The 19,031-nt window shown below is 39.7% G+C and overlaps 1 protein-coding gene across 4 annotated transcripts in view; it reads right to left on the bottom strand.

Moving 5' to 3' along the window:
• Nucleotides 1-19,031, bottom strand: part of CERT1 (ceramide transporter 1) — an 84,863-nt gene that overhangs the window by 58,143 nt on the left and 7,689 nt on the right. For 3 of the 4 annotated variants that reach the window (XM_075726630.1, XM_075726631.1, XM_075726633.1), the window contains exon 3: nt 442-558. The exons of the other annotated variant lie outside the window; for it this stretch is intronic. In XM_075726630.1, coding sequence (XP_075582745.1) covers nt 442-558 — 117 coding nt within the window. The remainder of the gene's footprint in view (nt 1-441; nt 559-19,031) is intronic. 4 annotated transcript variants of the gene reach the window in all.

Below are 19,031 nucleotides of genomic sequence, written 5' to 3'. Positions count from 1 at the left end.
AGTAATCAGACACAGTAAAAGCAGCCAAATGATGAAAGAGAGGAGCCTAAAACCAGAATGATAACCCAGGAGAATTGACTCTGAGACTAACAAGTTTAACATCTAGGACAGATAAGATTCAATTCAATAATCAGTGAGAGAGGGTGGACAAAACCATTAAAAAGTCACCCAAACATAATGCATGCCTTTTCTTTTTCAAGCTAGAGAGCTCAAGAAAGGTTCACAGTTGTTAGCTCCCGGTTCTCTAAACTTTTATCTAGGAAGAACAAGCAAGTCAATTCCTTTGAAACATATTTAACACACAGCTTCAATCTTGCAGCTTTTACCTGTCATAAATACCTTGAGTACTTTAATGACTGTACAGGGAAGCTTACAACTCTCTGCAAGCACCACCAGATCTAATAAAGGAGTGAGAAAGGAAATCAGAAAAAACCCACATACCTTGTGTTGTTCTATTGCATCTACCCACTGTTGCCTGTGGCCTGGGTCCTGAGCTCGGAGATACCAAACACTATCGTTTACACTGATATCAAATCTGCATTCATCAAAGTCATGGGGCTGTGACAGAAAAGAGTGTAAGAGTAGCTAAAATTAGCAACATGATCAACAATACTTCACAGAATATTTTGATACTCTAAAACACTGTAGTTAGAAAACCTGGTCTATATTGTCTTGAATTCATTCTAGATTCTAAATTCCATTTTATGTAGTGGTCTCAAATAATGAACATATATTTTCATAATGAAAAATGCCAGTCTTCTGAAATAAAGCAGCCTGTTTAATACATTCTTACTAAACAGAACTGTCACAAAAAAGTTCCACACAAACATTGACCAAAACTTCATACTTCAAAACAAATCCTTTAGCAAAATAACTACCAGACACAGCCAGGAAATACACCTATATATATATTTTTATTTCAAAGCAGGAAAAAAATAATTAAGGTTATTGCTATCAGTATTGATTTTAGATGGAAGGAATACATACATCATAGCAAAAAGCAACAGGATAGAACCATAAAAGCAGACTATAACAAAATTACAAGAAAGAGCAGGAACTAAAGGCATGCTCTGCCTCAACTGTTTTCACCACGTAAGACAGGACTGTCAGATAATTGGGAGCAACATGCAGTCCCTTCCAATATCACCACTTGAATGCATCTAACTTTTAGTTCACATCTCAAATACTAAAAAGCTTTTACTTGCATTACAATGAAGCTGGTGAGGAAAGTACAGGGAAACAAAACAACAATCTAATCTGCCCTGTGCCCTGACACTGCCAGTTCAAATCTACTCCTTAGCAAACATCCAACCGAGCACAACATTCCTTCCCCCCCCCCCCCCCCCCCGAAAACTCTTCTTAAAGAAACATAATACAGGTATAGCTGAATACCTTTTTGAATTTGAATACAAAGAAAAGTTAAACATGCAAGTAACCATAAGAAGCTAACAGGCTCTAAGGTTACGGCAAATGATGCGATCTGAATCACAGAATACCAGGCTGGAAGAGACCTCACGGGTCATCTTGTCCAACTTCTCTGGGCAAATGCATGATCTAGACAAGATGGCCCAGCACCCTGTCCAGCCAAATATTAAAAGTGTCCAATGTTGGGGAATCCACCACTTCCCTGGGGAGATTATTCCAATAGCTGATTGTTCTCACTGTGAAAAATTTTCCTCGTGTCCAATCAGAAATCTCCCCAGGAGTAACTTCTACCCATTATCCCATCTTTTCCATGTGACTCCTTGTAAAAAGGGACTCTCCATCTTCTTTGTAGCCACCCTTTAAATACTGGAACATGGTGATAAGGACCACAAATACTGATTCCAGATGCTAAAGGCAAGTCTATACATGTTAGTAATATCCTTTACAATATGACAATCACTCTGAAAATATATTAATCTTGCAGAAGTTAAAGCACTGTGCATCACTCATGAAACACTCCACAAAAGAAAACCCAAAAACAAGTCTCATTTGTTGTCATACACAACAGTCCAGTGTCAGTGAGAATTATTTTCAAAGGATCTGGAAATCAGAAGCTACTTACACATCACACACAGTCTTTCTTGTTTAAATATGCTAAGGAGGAATAAAAGCACAACAGAAGCCAAACTACCAAATAAAAATCAGCTAGGAAGAGTTTAATGAAAGCACATGAAGCTTCACTTCTTTCTTTTGAAAGCTTCAGATACGTGGTCAAGCATCAGAACCTAACTTCAATTTAAAGAAATTTAAACTTCCCACAGAAAAAAAACACTAGCAACTGACAAAACTGACAATCAAGTCAATCACAGAATCACAGAATCACAGAATCACAGAATCACAGAATCACAGAATCACAGAATCACAGAATCACAGAATCACAGAATCACAGAATCACAGAATCACAGAATCACAGAATCACAGAATCACAGAATCACAGAATCACAGAATCACAGAATCACAGAATCACAGAATCACAGAATCACAGAATCACAGAATCACAGAATCACAGAATCACAGAATCACAGAATCACAGAATCACAGAATCGTTTAGGTTGGGAAAGACCTTTAAGATCATCCAGTCCAACCATTAACCTACACTACCAAGTCCACACTAAACCAATCAAGGGTAGACTAGACTAAACCATGTCCCAAAGTGCCACATCTACCCGTTTTTTGAACACTTCCAGGGATGGGGACTCCACCACCTCTCTGGGCAGCCTGTTCCAATGCTTGACCACCCTTTCCATAAAGAAATTTTTCCTAATTTCCAACCTAAACCTCCCCTGGCGCAGCTTGAGCCCATTTCCTCTCGTCCTATCGCTAACTACATGGGAGAAGAGCCCAACACCCACCTCACTACAACCTCCTTTCAGGTAGTTGTAGAGAGCCATAAGGTCTCCCCTCAGTCAATCAACTGCAGCTAATTACTTAGTACCTGACCACCTCAATGAAATTCAAACAACTTTCAAAATTGGTTCTATACCCTGTTTTGCCACCAACTGAACCACAGAACACAGGGATATAAGAAAGGGACATGTGGTGGGTCAACCTTGGCTGGACACCAGGTGCTCACCAACGCCGCTCTATCACTCCCCTTCCTCAGCTGGACAGAGGAAAGAAAATATGATGAAAGGCTCAGGGGTTCAGATAAGGACAGGGAAGATCACTCACCAATTACTATCACAGGCAAAACAGACTCATCTTGGGGAAATAAATTAATTTATTGACAATCTAAATCAGAGTAGGATAATGAGAAATAAGAACAAAACTAAAGGCACCTTCCCCCCACCCCTCCCTTCTTTCCAGGCTCAGCTTCACTCCCAATTTTCTCTGCCTCCTCCCCCCAAGTGGCACAGCGGGACAGGGAATGGGAGTTGCCATCAGTTCATCACATGTTGTCTCTGCCACTCCTTCTTCCTCCTCAAGCTCTTCCCCTGCTCCAGTGTAGGGTCCCTCCCATGGGAGACAGACCTCCACGAACTTCTCCAGCATGGTCCTTCCCATGGGCTGCAGTTCTTCATTAACTACTCCAGCATGGGTCCATTCCATGCGATGCAGTCATTCAAGAACAGACTGCTCTAGTGTGGGACCCCACAGGGTCACAGGCCCTGCCAGGAGACTGCTCTAGCACAGGCTCTTCATGGCATCACAGCCTCCTTTGTGCACATCCACCTGCTCTGGCATGGGGTCCTCCACAAGCTGCAGGTGGGTATCTGCTCCACTGTGGACCTCCATGGGCTGCAGGGGCACAGCCTGCCTCACCATGGTCTTCAGCACAAGCTGCAGGGGAATCTCTGCTCCGGCACCTGGAGCACCTCTTCCCCGTCCTCCTTCACTGACCTTGGTGTCTGCAGAGTTGTTTCTCTCACATTTTCTCACTCCTCTCTCCCAGCTGCTGTTGTGCAGCAGTTCTTACCCTTTCTTAAATGTGTTATCACAGAGGCACTACAACCATCACTGATTAGCTCAGCTTTGGCCACCAGTGGGTCTATCTTGGAGCCAGATAGAACTGGCTCTGTCAGATATGGGGGCAGCTTCCACCATCTTCTCACAGAAGCCACCTCTGTAGCACCCCCCACTACCAAAACCTTGCCACGTAAACCCAACACAGTACATCAAGTCTTCTAGTCCAGGCCCCTCTTCTTCAAACTGCATTTGCTACATTATTATTACTATATATGAGAAAGATGTTTATCTGCTTTAGGGTAGGAAGCCTGCCACATCAATGTGTCAGGCTTATATGTCTGTTCTGCCAGGCCCTCCTTTAGCTGTGTGGTGGGGGACATGCATCTACAACAACGGAAGATTCTCCTAAAAATCACCCAAAAAGCAAGTGTACAAGAATCAGCTATCAAAGTTTTTCCTGCCATTACAGCATTCCTCTGCTCAATCTCTCTCTCTGAAGCCCTTTGGGAGGAGTTAAAAGCAATTATATCCTGCACAGTTAAAAAGACTTGCCAAAATTAATCTTTAAAGCCTGCAGTACTACTGATTCCACACTTCCATACACAACTTACTCCAGTGTACAGCCACCTGCTTTTTCCACCCCCCTTCATCCCTAACTTAAACATCTTCTAATGTGATTTAAGACCATCACCTCTCTGCTCCTTCCAAAGGCAGGCTTATATATTCCCTTTCTTTGCATAGCAACTTTTAACATACTTGAAAATCTATGCCTTGTTGCTAAGACAGAGAAGGCAAATGTTTTCCTCAACGTCTAGCTAAAACCTTTAAACACTCTTCTGGGACATTCACTGCATGCACACTTCTGCATTACCTACAGTTAAGAGACCAGGCCATCTAAAAATCAGGTCTAGGGTTATACGCAGCTCTGTGCAGTTCCATGTTACAAAAAGGCGAGCTGATCAGGTGATCGTGTTAGACAAGTTGCTTAAAGATAAGAAATATCCACTAAAAAGGCTAAATATTGCTTCAAAAGAAAGTTAGGCAGCTGATACATGATTTGCTCTTGACAGATGCATGTTACCTATTTACCATCTTACAGTACATATTAATTGCCTATTTTCCATATTTTTTTGGCACCTGAAATCAGACTCATCATTTCCCTCCCTGAATTAACTGAATGTGAAACGCAAGTTCTCTAATACACATTTTACCAAGAGCACCTGAATCACGTGTAACGTGTTCTTTTCTTAACACAGAACAAATCAAGTTGTTGTCGATTAACCCTTTTCTCAACCAGGAACAAATTCACATTTCATCTTCACTGACAACTTGGCAGACTTCAGTATGTAACTTTTTGGTATCATCTGTTACATCCTACCCACTGAGCTATGGACAAACTTCCTTGGTTTCCCTCTTGCTATAAATGCTTTTATTGTTTTCTGTAGCTGTATCTGCAGGGACCACAAAGAGTTATTCAGCACTTCCCAGGTCTGTCCTTTATTCTTCTAACATCCTCAGCCTAGTTTGAGCCTCTCCTTACACTTGCTGGAAGTTTTTCCATTTCTTTTCACTTTCTTCCTGTAGATCTCTACTCATTTCACTTAGATCTCCTTTTTCCTGAGGTTCACTGTTACTAGCCTAGTGTTCACTTTCTTCCTTATGGCTCAAAGCAATTATAAAATGGTACAGTTCTTAGCCAGCTGACTGACAAGACATTCGAGGATAAACAGGGATCTTCATCTGTAACAAGCTAAGGACCTGTGCTGAGGCTAGAATATGTCCTACTGCCCTTTCACAACCAAGATAAGGTAAGAAAAAAGAATGTTTTAGTCATGCAGGGAAGCAGGAAGCAAGTAGGAGTTCACTGTCTACCCTCAGAACCTAAAGCCTGTTAAGAGAATTTCAGCTGATTTTTCCTAACACCCCCACCCTGCAGCAGCCTCAAGCAGCAGATGTACATAAATTGAGAGGGCACTCGGGAACAAAACCCAGACTGACATTACACTGTGAATGGGACCACCGGAAAACCTTTATAGCATTTTCAAAGATGAGTTGGGCAGACTTGGAGTCTGTGGCAGAGGCAGCCTGTGTGTGCACCCAGGGCTCCCTTCCAGAGCCAGCATTTAAAAAAACCCAAACAAACAAAAAAACAGCTAAATCATAATTCCATGCAAGAATATGCTGCAGAAATAGGCCTCCAGGATCCCCAAACACCCCTTCTGTATGCCTCCTAAGCTTTCTTCTGAGGCACCTGCAGAGAATCCTGCCAAAATAAAGACAATTGCAAGTATTCAAGTGTGCCAGATCTTTCTGTACAAAACCAACCAATATTAGCTCAAATTCTAAACAAGCAAGAACAGTTTACATGAAGAAACATTTACTTGGCTACAGTTACTGAGGAAGTCTGTAGCCAGTTCAGGTCTCATGAGTCATAGCTGACTGCATTGCCACAAAATCCTTCCTGCTATACAGCTCTCGAGCCTGAGGTATTCTCGAAACAAGCTTCAAAGGAGTATCTGCTTGAAAAACATCAGTTGAAGTGCTTAAGGCAAATCGCACACAGAAGCTTAAGTGTTTTTATATACTTTGTAACCTTCAAGAGTACCGCATGGGGAGGGAGGAAACTTCCAACAAAAACTTTTGCTTGCTCTCTCACTACTCCAAATGGTGGTGTTTCTTTTCCCTGCAGAGAAAAGCTGGCGAGTTCACAGTAGATCCAACTCAAGTCTACACATCATGACTATTAAAGTGTGCTTGTGCTGCTATTCCCACTGCAGAACTAAAAGTCATCTATGGTTAACTTATTTTAAAATCTTGAAGGTTTTTTGTATTGAGAAAATACCGAGCAGGGCACAAGGACAAGACAAATGATAGAGGCCTACAGAAAATGAGAACCACCATTCTTTAGTTCTCTCGGACACGGAAGTCACTAGCATAAATGTGACAGAGGCTGTTATCTAGCCTAGCTCCACCGGTTCACAGTTATTAACAAAACAATGCCATATACTGCTATGAAGTTAACTGGAGTTTACAAATTCACCAGTGTTACACAGTATAATAACATGTATTAACTGAGTGAAATCAAGCATTGTACTTACCTAATTCAGCAGTACAAAGCTATTTATCCCTGAAGCTTTGACATAGCAGTTTTTTATTGGTTTTTTGTGATGCAAGTCATTTTTTATACAAGATTAAGAAATATTTACTATAGCTGCACATTGATTTTGCCCACAGCTAGATGTGAAAACCTGTTCAGCTGCTGAATACAATTCCTGAATTTCTAAATTCCAGTCATATTTAAGCCAGATTCCAAAAACCTCTAATTCATCCTGCTAGAACACCACTTTATTTACTTTTCTGTGGACTAAGTTATCACAGCCATAAAATCTTGTAAGAGAACTATATTAATGAAAATGTAATGTTACAATGAAGGCAAATATTAAGAACTACCTGTTTTATTCCCTCTAATAAAACTATTGCAAAATGCTGAGAAATCATTGCTTTAAAAAAGGCATTTTCCAAAGTGATGCACTTTGTTTTAATTAGGTTCCACAAAATTCTCTTAAGGAAAAAAGCTCGAATGATCTGAATTCCTCTGATGATCAGTTAGCTTTCAATCATTAGCAAAGACTTTAGTAGTAGCTTTAAGCTAAAACATGAAACCTGATGTTTCCCCCCCTTCTCTTAGTGCAGCTCAAAGCAAGTTAACAGAACTTCTCATTCTTTTTTCCAGGTAGGCTTGAGGATGGTGTCAGTCAAAAGGTACTTAACTGAAAATTGACAAAATTAATTATAATTTTTGTAATCAAACTGAAAGGTTTCTCTTAAAAAATGGCCTGAACTTACATGCCTTATATCAGAGTATCTAAAGTGATTAAAAATGCTAATTCTCAGCCTCTAAAAACCAAAAAATGCCTTGTGTAAGTAAAGCTGACTTAACACAAGATTATTCTTCCTATATAAATGTAAAGTGTTTTGCATATATTCCACTGATGCAGATGCTGTAACCCATGCTTAAAGATTTTTTTTTTTTTTTTTTGGCAAGTAGGATGTGTATAGGGACAAACCACCCCGAGATCACCACTTCTCCACTCAGAATATGAGTTGGTGCCTTTTGCCTCTTGCTTCATCTGATGGGACAGTACCAGAATATCACTTTGGAATTCTGATGTTTATCTGCAAGCATTTTCATATTCACAAGCCTGAAAAAATCTTTTAAAGATAGCAGTCTCCACTAATTGCAACTTAAATACTTCTTATAAAAGTAGACATGAAAAGTTATACCCTGGAAGATGAGATGCAAGCCAGGCTATCATAACCAGCATTTGCCAGCTCAACAGAGCTGAATACACAATCTTTTCCACGTGCATGGTGTCACTTTCCCACAACACAAGGTACAATTTATCCACTGGTTTGTGGGTTAGTTTTTCCACCATCCCGTGGAATTCAGGAAAAAGTGTCCCTTCTGCATCATTCTGAGCTTCCTGAAATCCTCCAGTTACACAGTACCTGAACAAACTATCACTTCCTACACACACACACAAAAAAAAAAGAGAGAGAGTTCAGAGCAGTTACGACAACAAGATCTACAGATCTGCCTCTATAGTCTCATAGGTCATTCAACAGGTTCTGGACCTGGACGTATTCACTCAAATGCCAAAAACCCTTCTATCCTCTCTAGTTTCCAACAGGAAATCCAGAAGATCATTCCATGACAATATGTATAGGACAAGAGAGGATAGAGGGGGACAAGTAATTATCAGAATACACTGAATTGCATCTATAGCACGGTATTACTTTTGAAACAGACAGAAGTTAAAAAGAGGACTGTGTTCACACATAAGCAAGGGAACCTCCTCACAACAACAGGCAGTGAACTGGACAAAGGGAGAGATACATATTTGATAGTTTAGGAAGTAATGTACAAAAACACTATCACATGTTAAACAGAGAGAAGGCATAACATCTTATATAATGATCTACAGAAACATGATGCCAAGGACCTTAAGAAGTAGCTTATCCGATGCAATAGAAAAAGGAAAAGCCAGTGAAAGCAATGTAAAGTCACATGTAACAAAATCAAATTAAAAAAACATCTCTTCACCATTTTCAGTAAGCAGCACGTATCAAAATAAGAAAAACACTGCAGTTATTGAGAAGAGATGCTAACATCAAAGTGTGTATTTTGACTGTGGGAGCAAATAAATAAAGAACCTATCTGATGCCAGGAAGGAAAAGTTTTATGAACACTTTCTGTATGTACTTCTGCTGAGGTGCTAACAAAAACCCAAAGATAAAAAGTTTACCTTTAAGATTTGTGCTGTATGATTGAAGGAATTAATTTTAAAAGGACACATGAAAACTGTGTTTCAGCTCTCATGTAAAACCAGTTTGGAATTGGCAAAGGCTGTGATTATTCAGCTAGGAAGAAGAAGTGAAAAACCTTAGCCAAGTTTTAAAAAGTGCACATCTTAAAATAATTTTTCTAAAGCATTTAATTCATGACAGATGCAAACTGTAGAGGAATTATGTCCCCTCCCTACAAAATTTAAAATGGCTGAAAACATACTAACTTATGAAAACCACTGAACAGAAAAGACAGTGAAATGAAGTACCACAGAGATGATTTTAAAGATGTACTTTATATTGCGAATAGTACTTAAAATCCTCAATGGAAAAATCCTCTCAATCAGCTGAATCAAAAATATGTGTTTTACCAATGAATAGTATGCTTTGTAAGAATTTTACCACACAAGATAGGTCTAAAAACATGGTCTTTTGTGCCCTATTAAATAGTAAGGAGGAGTATTTAGTCAAGTTAGCATTATTTCTTTCTGGAGTCACTGCTAATTTTTCAGAATACAGCCTGAACACTTCTATTCCAAATGGTCTACTCCTTGTATCCTTCCTTGACACTATTTCCTCTCCAAAAGTTTGAGTACACACAGCAAAATCCTCCCTCTGCTTAAGAACAATCCTTGGCCCTTCTTATTCTTTCAAACAAGTACATTAATCACAAGCTATGTCTATAATGACTCTGGACTACTGTGGTGGCTTGACCCTGGCTGGCTGCCAGACCCCCATCCAGCTGCTCTCTCAGTCCCCCTCCTTTGCTGTACAGGAGGAGAAAATAGGATGAAAAGCTCACGGGTCAAGATAAAGACAGGGAGATCACCCACCTACTGCCATCATGGGCAAAACAGACTTGATTTGGTGAAAATTAATTTAATTTATTGGCAATTAGAGTTGGATGGTGAGAAACAAAGACAAAACTAAAAACACAGGCACAGGGGGATGGGGAATGAGGGCTGCAGTCAATTCCTAATGCTTTAACTCTGTCACTCCTTCCTCACACTCTTCCCCTGCTCCACCAGGGATCTTCTCCATGGCTGCTGTCCTTCAGGAGAAACTGGCTCCAGCATGGGCTCTCCACAGGCTGCAGCCTCCTTCAGGGCATATCCAGCTGCTTTGGCAGGGTCCTCCACAGGCTGCAGCACAGGCATCTGGTCTGGTGTGGTCCTCTCCACAGCTGCAGGGAAATGCCTGCTGCACAGTGCTCTCGTCCACAGGTCCACATGCTGCGGGGAATCTCCTGTCTACGCTTGCAGCACCTCCTCCCCCTCCTCCTGCTCTCACCTCGATGCTTGCAGTGCGGATTCTCACACTTCTTCCTCGCTCCTCTTTCTCACACACTGCTGAGCAGCATTTTTGCTCTTTAACTATGCTTCTCTCGAGGTGTCACCACGGTGGCTGAGGGGCTCAGCTGTGCCCTGCAGTGGGTCCACTGGGGCCGGCTGGCAGCAGCCATGGCGGGTACAGGGCAGTCCAGCCTCTCCTCACAGAGGCTGCCTGGCAGCTGCCACCCTTGCCAGGTACACCAAGTGCAATTATAGAAGTCCATCAAGATCCTTGTGTCTCTACAAGTTATTTTTGAAGACACTTCACTTTGGAAGTATAAACATTAAAGTTACTAAAGTCATTACCTCATTTTTGCAAGGACTTTTTTTAATATCATTAACTATCCTAGATCTAACTCTCAGGGTAGAACAACTTAAGAGAAAGCATGATACTTCACTGTTTATAATACATTTTATTAAAAAATGTACCAAAAAAACCAAGAGATGTCTTAAGTTCAAATTTGATTTATTTGTAATGCTCCCCCCTCGCCCTGGAAACAAAATGCAAGCAGATCCACAAACCTGGGGAACTAGGGGCAGCCAAAATTCACAAGACAAAATTCTGGTTTCCCTTTTTGAATTCCAAAATCCAGGCAAAACCTAATAGAAACATTGGACTAGAATGTCTTGCCTTTCTTTGCTGTTAAACAGTAAGAACCGAATTTTAATTACATCAGCTGGCTGTATTTTTTTTTTTAAACAGGATATAGGAAGACCTTATTGCAAGCAAGCAAGTAAACAAGACAGCTTTATGCCTACTGAAACAGTGATGATCCTTTTAGGTGGCAAAATGTGGGACACCTAGTCATCTGCCCATTACTACATTAAAAAGAAAAACTTTCTCATAATGGCGCATTTACACATGTAGAAAAATCTTATCAAGAAAAGAGGCCTGAAAATATAAAAGCCTAGTAAATATTTTTATATTACATTCTTTGCTACTACCCAGATATCTCACTTCAGGTCTTAGGTTAGGATATTTGCCCTTCAAAATGCCTTTCAACACTGCTTTCTGTTTTAAATAATAATCTTATCTTTCCAAAACCTAGCTAAAGTAGAGGACCCACTGCACCCATGAAAGCAGAAGCATGCTAAGTAGAATTTAACATTAACTTGTTAGCATGCTATGCAAACTTTACAATTAGCTTGCTTAATCCACTGCAAAGAAGCTCTCTCATCTGAGAATCGCCTTTTTAAGTCTGGAACAACCATATATTGTATGTGTTACTTCAGCAGTGAGGCCACATTTAAAATTTGAAATCTACAGTTCTCAACAGCAAACCTGGTCAATCTGGTTTTCTGCACGTGCTGCAGAGAGGTTCAGATGCAGGAGTGATCACATAAAAATAATTTTTAGATTGCCTGTGGGGAAATCAACTATCCTGTAGTCTTACAGCACCCATTTTGTTAATTAATATTTTATCCAATTATTTCCCTGTTAATAATGTGTAATTACTACGTGGTATTGAGTCATGCTCTATCAGTTTATATGTAAACACACCTCCAACACATGCTATTCCCAACTGCCTACTGAAAAACCAATGACTTGTAATAGCAAGATCTAGAGTATAACAAATGTGCACTTGAAATATCAGCCAAACTTTGGTCAAAGACATGGAATGGTACTGTGTTATTTAGAAGAAATAAGGGCAAGACTGAAATAGCTGTAAAACAGCATGTGCACACAGCCATTGCCTAAAGTGATCTACTAGTGACTGTGGATACTCAAAGAGCTCCACGGATTAGTGATGGGGTATTAACAGACTTAGATACAAACCATGAGAAATCAGGATCTAACTAATGGGCCTGTCGTGTTTGAACACAGTCTGAAGAATCCTAAACTTTACTGAAGTCCTGACAACTTGCCTTTAGCGCTAACTATCAGTTAATGACTCCAGGATATAAGATATTGGAAATGGAAGCGTGCATGTTGTTGCTTTGGTGGGAACCAAACTAGAAAACTGAGTCCCCTGCAGAAAAATGCATATAATGCTTCTCAGGTATCCACTGGGAGCAAAATATTGGCATTATCCCCCAGCATCATGCATCAGCTATGGGGAAAAAAAAAAAATCAGAATTATACCACCTGGAAAAACATCAGCTTAGAATTGGTTTGAAACCACCAAGTGAAACTCATTACTAACCCCACCATACACAGCAAGAAGCTAGAGTAGTAACTAAGCAGGAAGCAAGTGCAGGAGACTGAAAGAGTTAATGTATGTTGATGTCTGAAACATTGTGGTGAGACAAGTTAAGGTCTGCATAGAGACAGTTAAGGTCTCCATAGCGACAAATTAGGGTCTGCATAGCACCACTAAACCACAGGTGAGAAGCTGATAGGCACGGAGCCAGGAAGGATGCACAGTTCCACCTTCTGATGAGCCTTACAACTCACCATATACGGCCAGAGGTCATACAGAGTTCATTTGAGGAAGGGGCTCACGACCACCCAAAAGACCCCTCATGACCACAACAGCACCTGCACAGAAGATGAAGAACATTCTGGAACAAGAACCATGTAAGTCGTCAAGGGGGCAAGATGAGAGGCAGGGACTGGCCTATAAAAGACACAACTCCAAGGAGCCACATGTGCCCCCATCACCACAGGATTGCCACATTTGCCATCGACATCATGGGATCCAAGGGTGGTGAGATCCATCACTCTCTCTCTCCCCCCTCTTCCTCTTTTTTCCTTTCTACTTGCAAGGATTCCAATTAGAAGCCACATTGCCTACCGTTAAGCTTGCCAAGTTAAGGTTGTTTTTTACCATCAATAGGGTGTTTAATCGATCATTTGGTGTCACTTCACCTTAATTTAGCCCAAGGGAATCAAAGAACCAGCACAATTCTCCCTGGGCAACCCAGTTTGGATCATGACAGCAAGGCAACTTCTTATCAACTTTAGAGAATGCAGAAACACCATATGCCACTTTTTAAAAAGTTTGTTTTTATAGGACAGTTAAATATAGGAGCAGGAATCACATATATACTGCTGCACCTCTAAAATCACTATCTGTGTATTTATTAGCTTTGCTGTATCTTATACTAGTACTACAGTTTGCCATGGAAAGCCCAAAAGCTGTACATACACCAGCAGCAACAGTACAATATGGATTTCACAAGAAAACCATGAGGCAACACCCAGAGAAGACACTCTACCCTAAGAAAAAAGCCATGCTTTGCAGCACTATGTTGAGCCAGCAAAGAGACCAGAGCACCCTGGACTTAGACTCACAGTGATGGGAATGGAGAGTTCCCATGCTATCAGAGCAGTTGAGCTACAGCTAAAGCAGAGGCCTGCTGTACCTGTGAAAGCAGCACACTAAGACTTAAGATTAGCTGTGTATTAACCCAAACATAAACAACTTGATACAGTACAACTGTATAAGCATGTATAAGCATTTCTATAAACACAGCATTAACATTACTAGCAACAGACCTTATGCTAACTATGCAAGGCCCCAGTCCTGACCTGTAAGGCTCATTATCAACTTGTTATGAAAACTGGCTCTCTGAACTAGACCTTGGTACCAGGTGTCTCTTGTTACAACACACAGTTTAAGCACAAGATAACAAAGGCCTTGAAAATATGGACACAGACTAAAAGCAGAGGCCCCAGAACCAATAAACAACTCATTAATGGTCAATCAGTGGTCAGTGAAAAAGTGCAACCTCCAGAGCTGGGAAGGCTGTTTTTGCTCTAAGTAGCAGCAGCTACACAAGGGAAAAAAACCAAACAGCTGAGCAGCAGGACAAGGCACCTGCTACTACAGCCTGGGAAAGTAACACATCCCCAGCATCACACCGCCTCAATCATTTTATAAAAGATGGTTACAAAAGATCCTAAATCGAGGAGGGACAGGTTTGGCAGACAATGCCTACTTCAATTCTGTCCCTGTCCTTTCACCCATCTCCCCCCACCCCTTACTGAAGAGCTCTTCCATCAGGTCACCTTGACCTCAGCAACTAGGACCATCAAGAACAAAAATACCACGTTAGCTATATGGTACTGGCTACATGGTACTGCACGCTTACAGCAAATTTAGGATATAAGTCAGATCTAAGACTAACTGCTTTGAATACATAATGATAATTATTAGTGTGTAAGAACAAAGGTACAGTGATAATTAACAATGTGTAAGAACTAATTATAAGCACAAGGCATGTTGCTAATGAATGTCAGCCTAAAAGCTTTCATTCTAAAGTTTAAAATTGACCTGATTTGTCAGTCTAAACTCTCCCATCACAGCTATCTCTAATTCCTTGATAACTGTATTTGTGTACATATATATCTATATAGGCACACGTATTTAGTTGTGAAAGAGCTTAAAAAGAGCTTAAGAGAAAAAAGCAACTTTTCTCCTTAAGAGAGCAACTTAAAAAGCTTTAAGAATATATTAGGCACTAGTCTCAATACTATCTGGGTTAAGGACCTGGAGACATGGGGTAGCAAATTCTGTTCCAACTGGTCCTTTCAACTGAGGAATGGTGGACTTCAATTGAGTGGAAAGATACACCCAACAGACTAAGAAGTGGCTTAAGTCAGCCAGAATATTTGATCCAATTCACATTGATTAGAATTCACACGGAACATGGCAAAAGCAGCAACTGAAGTGTATGCCTAAAGGAGGCAGCAAAAAGATGAACTGGGAGAAGCAGAAACAATGCTCAAGTACTCATTTGTGAAGAACTATTCCGAATGTATAAACAGAAGCAAAAGGCTGGTAAGTTAGCAACTTTAGGAGACAGCAAAACAGGAGATGGCCTGGTGCAGCTGCATATTAGTAGATAAAAAAAAGAGTATTCTGACCTTTTTACTTAGCATTCTACGAATGCGTATCAGAAAGTGAGGTCTGGTATTGTACAAATCCTCAATAGAGATGTTAAAAATGTCGTTAATGGCTATCACAAGACAGATCAGATAATCAACAGCAGGTTGCCTAGAGGGATTGTTGAGCAATACTACAACCCCGGAGGGTGGTGACATATGAACCAACTGTATCCATGAAAAATAAATCAACTATAAATCAATCTTATGAAGATGCACAGAAATTCAGATTGAGCAAGAATAAGTACTGCAAATACCACAGAAAATTTACTGGGGTATAAAATCATAGCTTTAACACCAAATGCAAACACTGGAATTATTTAAGGCTTGGTACAGCATCCATGAGAAATGCTCCGCAGCAAGAAAATGCTCCGATATAAACCATGGGCAGGAATTATGATCCTGAAGTGAATGTCAAATCATGAACAGTGTTAAAACTTAATTAATTCTCTTAAAAAATAGTGAGGGAATGAGATTCTAATTGATAATAAAAAGTTGACAGAAGTACTGTTGGATTACAGCCCTAATTTCAAGTGTGTGGTAACACATGATTATATTCAAGTACTAAACCTTCAGCAATATTAAGTAAACCTAAAATATTTGGTTAATACACATTACTGATTTTTTTTCACATCTTAATCATTATGGAATTCTTCATCATAATATGAAGAACAGTCTCACCTGAGCTGATCTGGATGCGTATTTTTCCACTTCTGACTCAATTTCCTCAGTACATACTAAGGAAGAAATCTTCTATTTCTCCACCCTGCCAAATCATTGCTTTTTGCTTGCCAAGGATATTAGCTACTCTATAGCACTTTGATAAATACACGGCAACATCCTGACATTTTCACTTTGAACATCAACCCGTCCATTGCTGGTTCAGATAACTCAAACACGTATACAAATTTGTACAGAGGATGTGAATGCTAAAAATAATTGTCCAGAAAAATCCCACGTTCCAAGCAACTTCTGGTTGCTGCACCAGCACCGGCCCGGTGCCATTATCTCCTAGGCATCAACTCCCTTTCTCTTCCTCATTCTCCTGTTGCTCTTTGGCATTTTCCTTTCCAGAATACAATCACCTCGGGCCCTTCACATATGAGTAAGCACTCCTGACCACACTTGGTGAGTTGTAAGAATATCCGTTCAGACTTCTCTCCCATTTAGCCAAGATTTTCCACCAGTCCAGATTTAGCTACTTGATTATTTAAGGCACACACCAAAGCCTAGAAGTACTAATTGCCATAAGTCCTAAATAAACCCTATCTAGTCAGGGCTTGTATTCTATGTCTTAGTTTACTCAGGTCATCTTTTTAGTAGCAATTAAGGCTGAAGAAGCACTTTATCAAATTACAGAAAATTAATTATTTAATTAAATGCTCATCACTTCATACTAAAATAGATTGTTTTCCAACCTCAGACAGTTGGAAACAATATTTTCCAATGCAATTAGCAATTATTACAGATTTACTGCTATGGTATTTCTGCCCAGGGCATGGATTTATAGCTCAGCTTTTGTAATAAAAGCTTTCACCAACTAAAAGCTATCAGTTCCCATTCAACTTAACTAGTAATAGATTGAATCAAACCTATCAGTAGATAAAAGCTGCAATTACATCATTCTTCTTTTATCATAGGCAGGTCTGTTAGCAAGCTCAAGGTTCAGAGCAGTAGCTAGAAAAAAGCAAATCCAAAGTTTATCCACATTAGTCCTCCAAGTGGGTCCACTTCTATATACTACCACTCCAACTGCTTCTGAAATACTGTTACATTTCATATTTTATAATATTTAAAAGAAACAAACCAATGCAATGTCAAGGTAATTTTTTGAAAGTCTATTTTGCAAGACACGATTCTTCATGCTAAAGTGTTTTAAACAATACTACTAAGAATATTTGTCTAGCATTGACATTTTCTTCAATTAAAAATTCACATCTTCTAAAACTTAAATATTTGTAGAGTTTAAAGTTTCTGTGAAAAAGCTCTCATAGGAAGCTTCTGTATCTGTTTAAATTGACAAATGCATGAAGCATCCTCTGTTAACCTGTCAATCTATTTTTAAAAATGTCAACCCATACTTCCCCTCACAAGTGCTCAATTATTAATGGTGGCTAGCTTCATACTACAAATAAACCAGAAATACTGCAAGAGTGAGGAAGGCTGGCTCTTCAACTAACTGTATCTCTAAAATGTAAGGTAAGTTTTTTGTTATTAGTGGATGATTACTGGAAAGAACCATCTCACTCTTCAGACTGTGTAAGGAAATGAGAAGCTTAAAATTGGAAACTGCCAGTTTAGCTCTTTCATGTACAGTGCTGCTGTTCTTTTCATAAACTGGAACTAACACAGGTTTATACCAACCCTAATTTATAACATGAATATTTATTAAGTTCTTCACAATAGCAACTTACTGTTATTGAGGAAAAAAAGCTATGACAATTCACTAAACCATCTCTCAAGCAGACTTCAGTTTTCTATCTTCTTGCCTGTCCTGAGCTCCACATACTCACAATAGATACTCAAGAAATCCACCCTTTCACAAGTCCATTCTGAAGGGGAATGGCTTGCAACTTGCATATTAATATAAAATATCATTACTGCCTTCATTAAACAACAGTGCTTTAATTACTGTTTCTGGGAAAAAAAAACGCCACTGGTTTACTGAAAATATCTTCATTATGCAAACTGAATTTATTGTTCAATCTTGGTCCAGGCATTTCCACTGAACTGTCTAAAAGTCTCTTTACAACACAATAACAACAAAGTGTTCTAAAAGCAAAGACTAATAACCAATAGCATGTTTCCATTAACATTTTGACATGAGTACGCATCACCACAGTATAACCAAAACCAAGGAAATCATTGCATCACAGTTATTGCATCTTGTTTAAGCTACCAAATTAGATATCAATAAGTTTTTCTACATCAGTAATATACACAGAAAAGAAGATGAAGACCAACCACTGGATTAAAATAACATGGAAAGTATGATACCTATCTGAAGAAAAGCTGAACGTTAAGTTGGAACATAAGCTTTTGGAATTCTTCCTGTATAGGCAGTCACCTCTAGTGACAAAAAATACAAAGTTCACACATGGCTCAGTTTAAGCATTCTTAAAATTTATCAAGCATGACATTTCTCTGAGCATTTTTCAAGATCCTCCATATGGATCCATGCAGAAGAACTATCCTGGCCAGCCAAATCCTTTCCGGAAAAACACCAGAACTCATCAGGTAAACACTTTGTTGTTAAGAATTTGTAAACAGGTTTGAAAATCCATTAATATAAATTACCACCAGGATTAAATTTGTGCTGGCCTTTCTGTGGGACTGCCTGAGGTGGGGGGCACAGGAGATAACCTCAAGAGTTCCCTTCCAACTTAAGTTATTCTATGCATACCATGTTACTCTTGATATATTGCGCTGTAACTGCATGAGTTAGTGCAAGTCACACTGTACAAAAGCAGCGATGGCAGTATCAGAACAGACACAGTAATCAAGGCAAAGATAGTATCAGCTGAAAGGCCAGTTTGCCTGGAAGTCAGACTTCCAGCTCTGCAGAGCATTTCTGTTCTTTCAATGACAGACCCTAGACCTTCCAACTCCAAAGCTGAATCCCACAAATCCACCAC

Source organism: Pelecanus crispus, chromosome Z (genome assembly GCF_030463565.1).
Source record: "Pelecanus crispus isolate bPelCri1 chromosome Z, bPelCri1.pri, whole genome shotgun sequence".
In the NCBI taxonomy this organism is placed as follows: Eukaryota; Metazoa; Chordata; class Aves; order Pelecaniformes; family Pelecanidae; genus Pelecanus; species Pelecanus crispus.
This window is presented reverse-complemented; position numbering and strand designations above follow the sequence as displayed.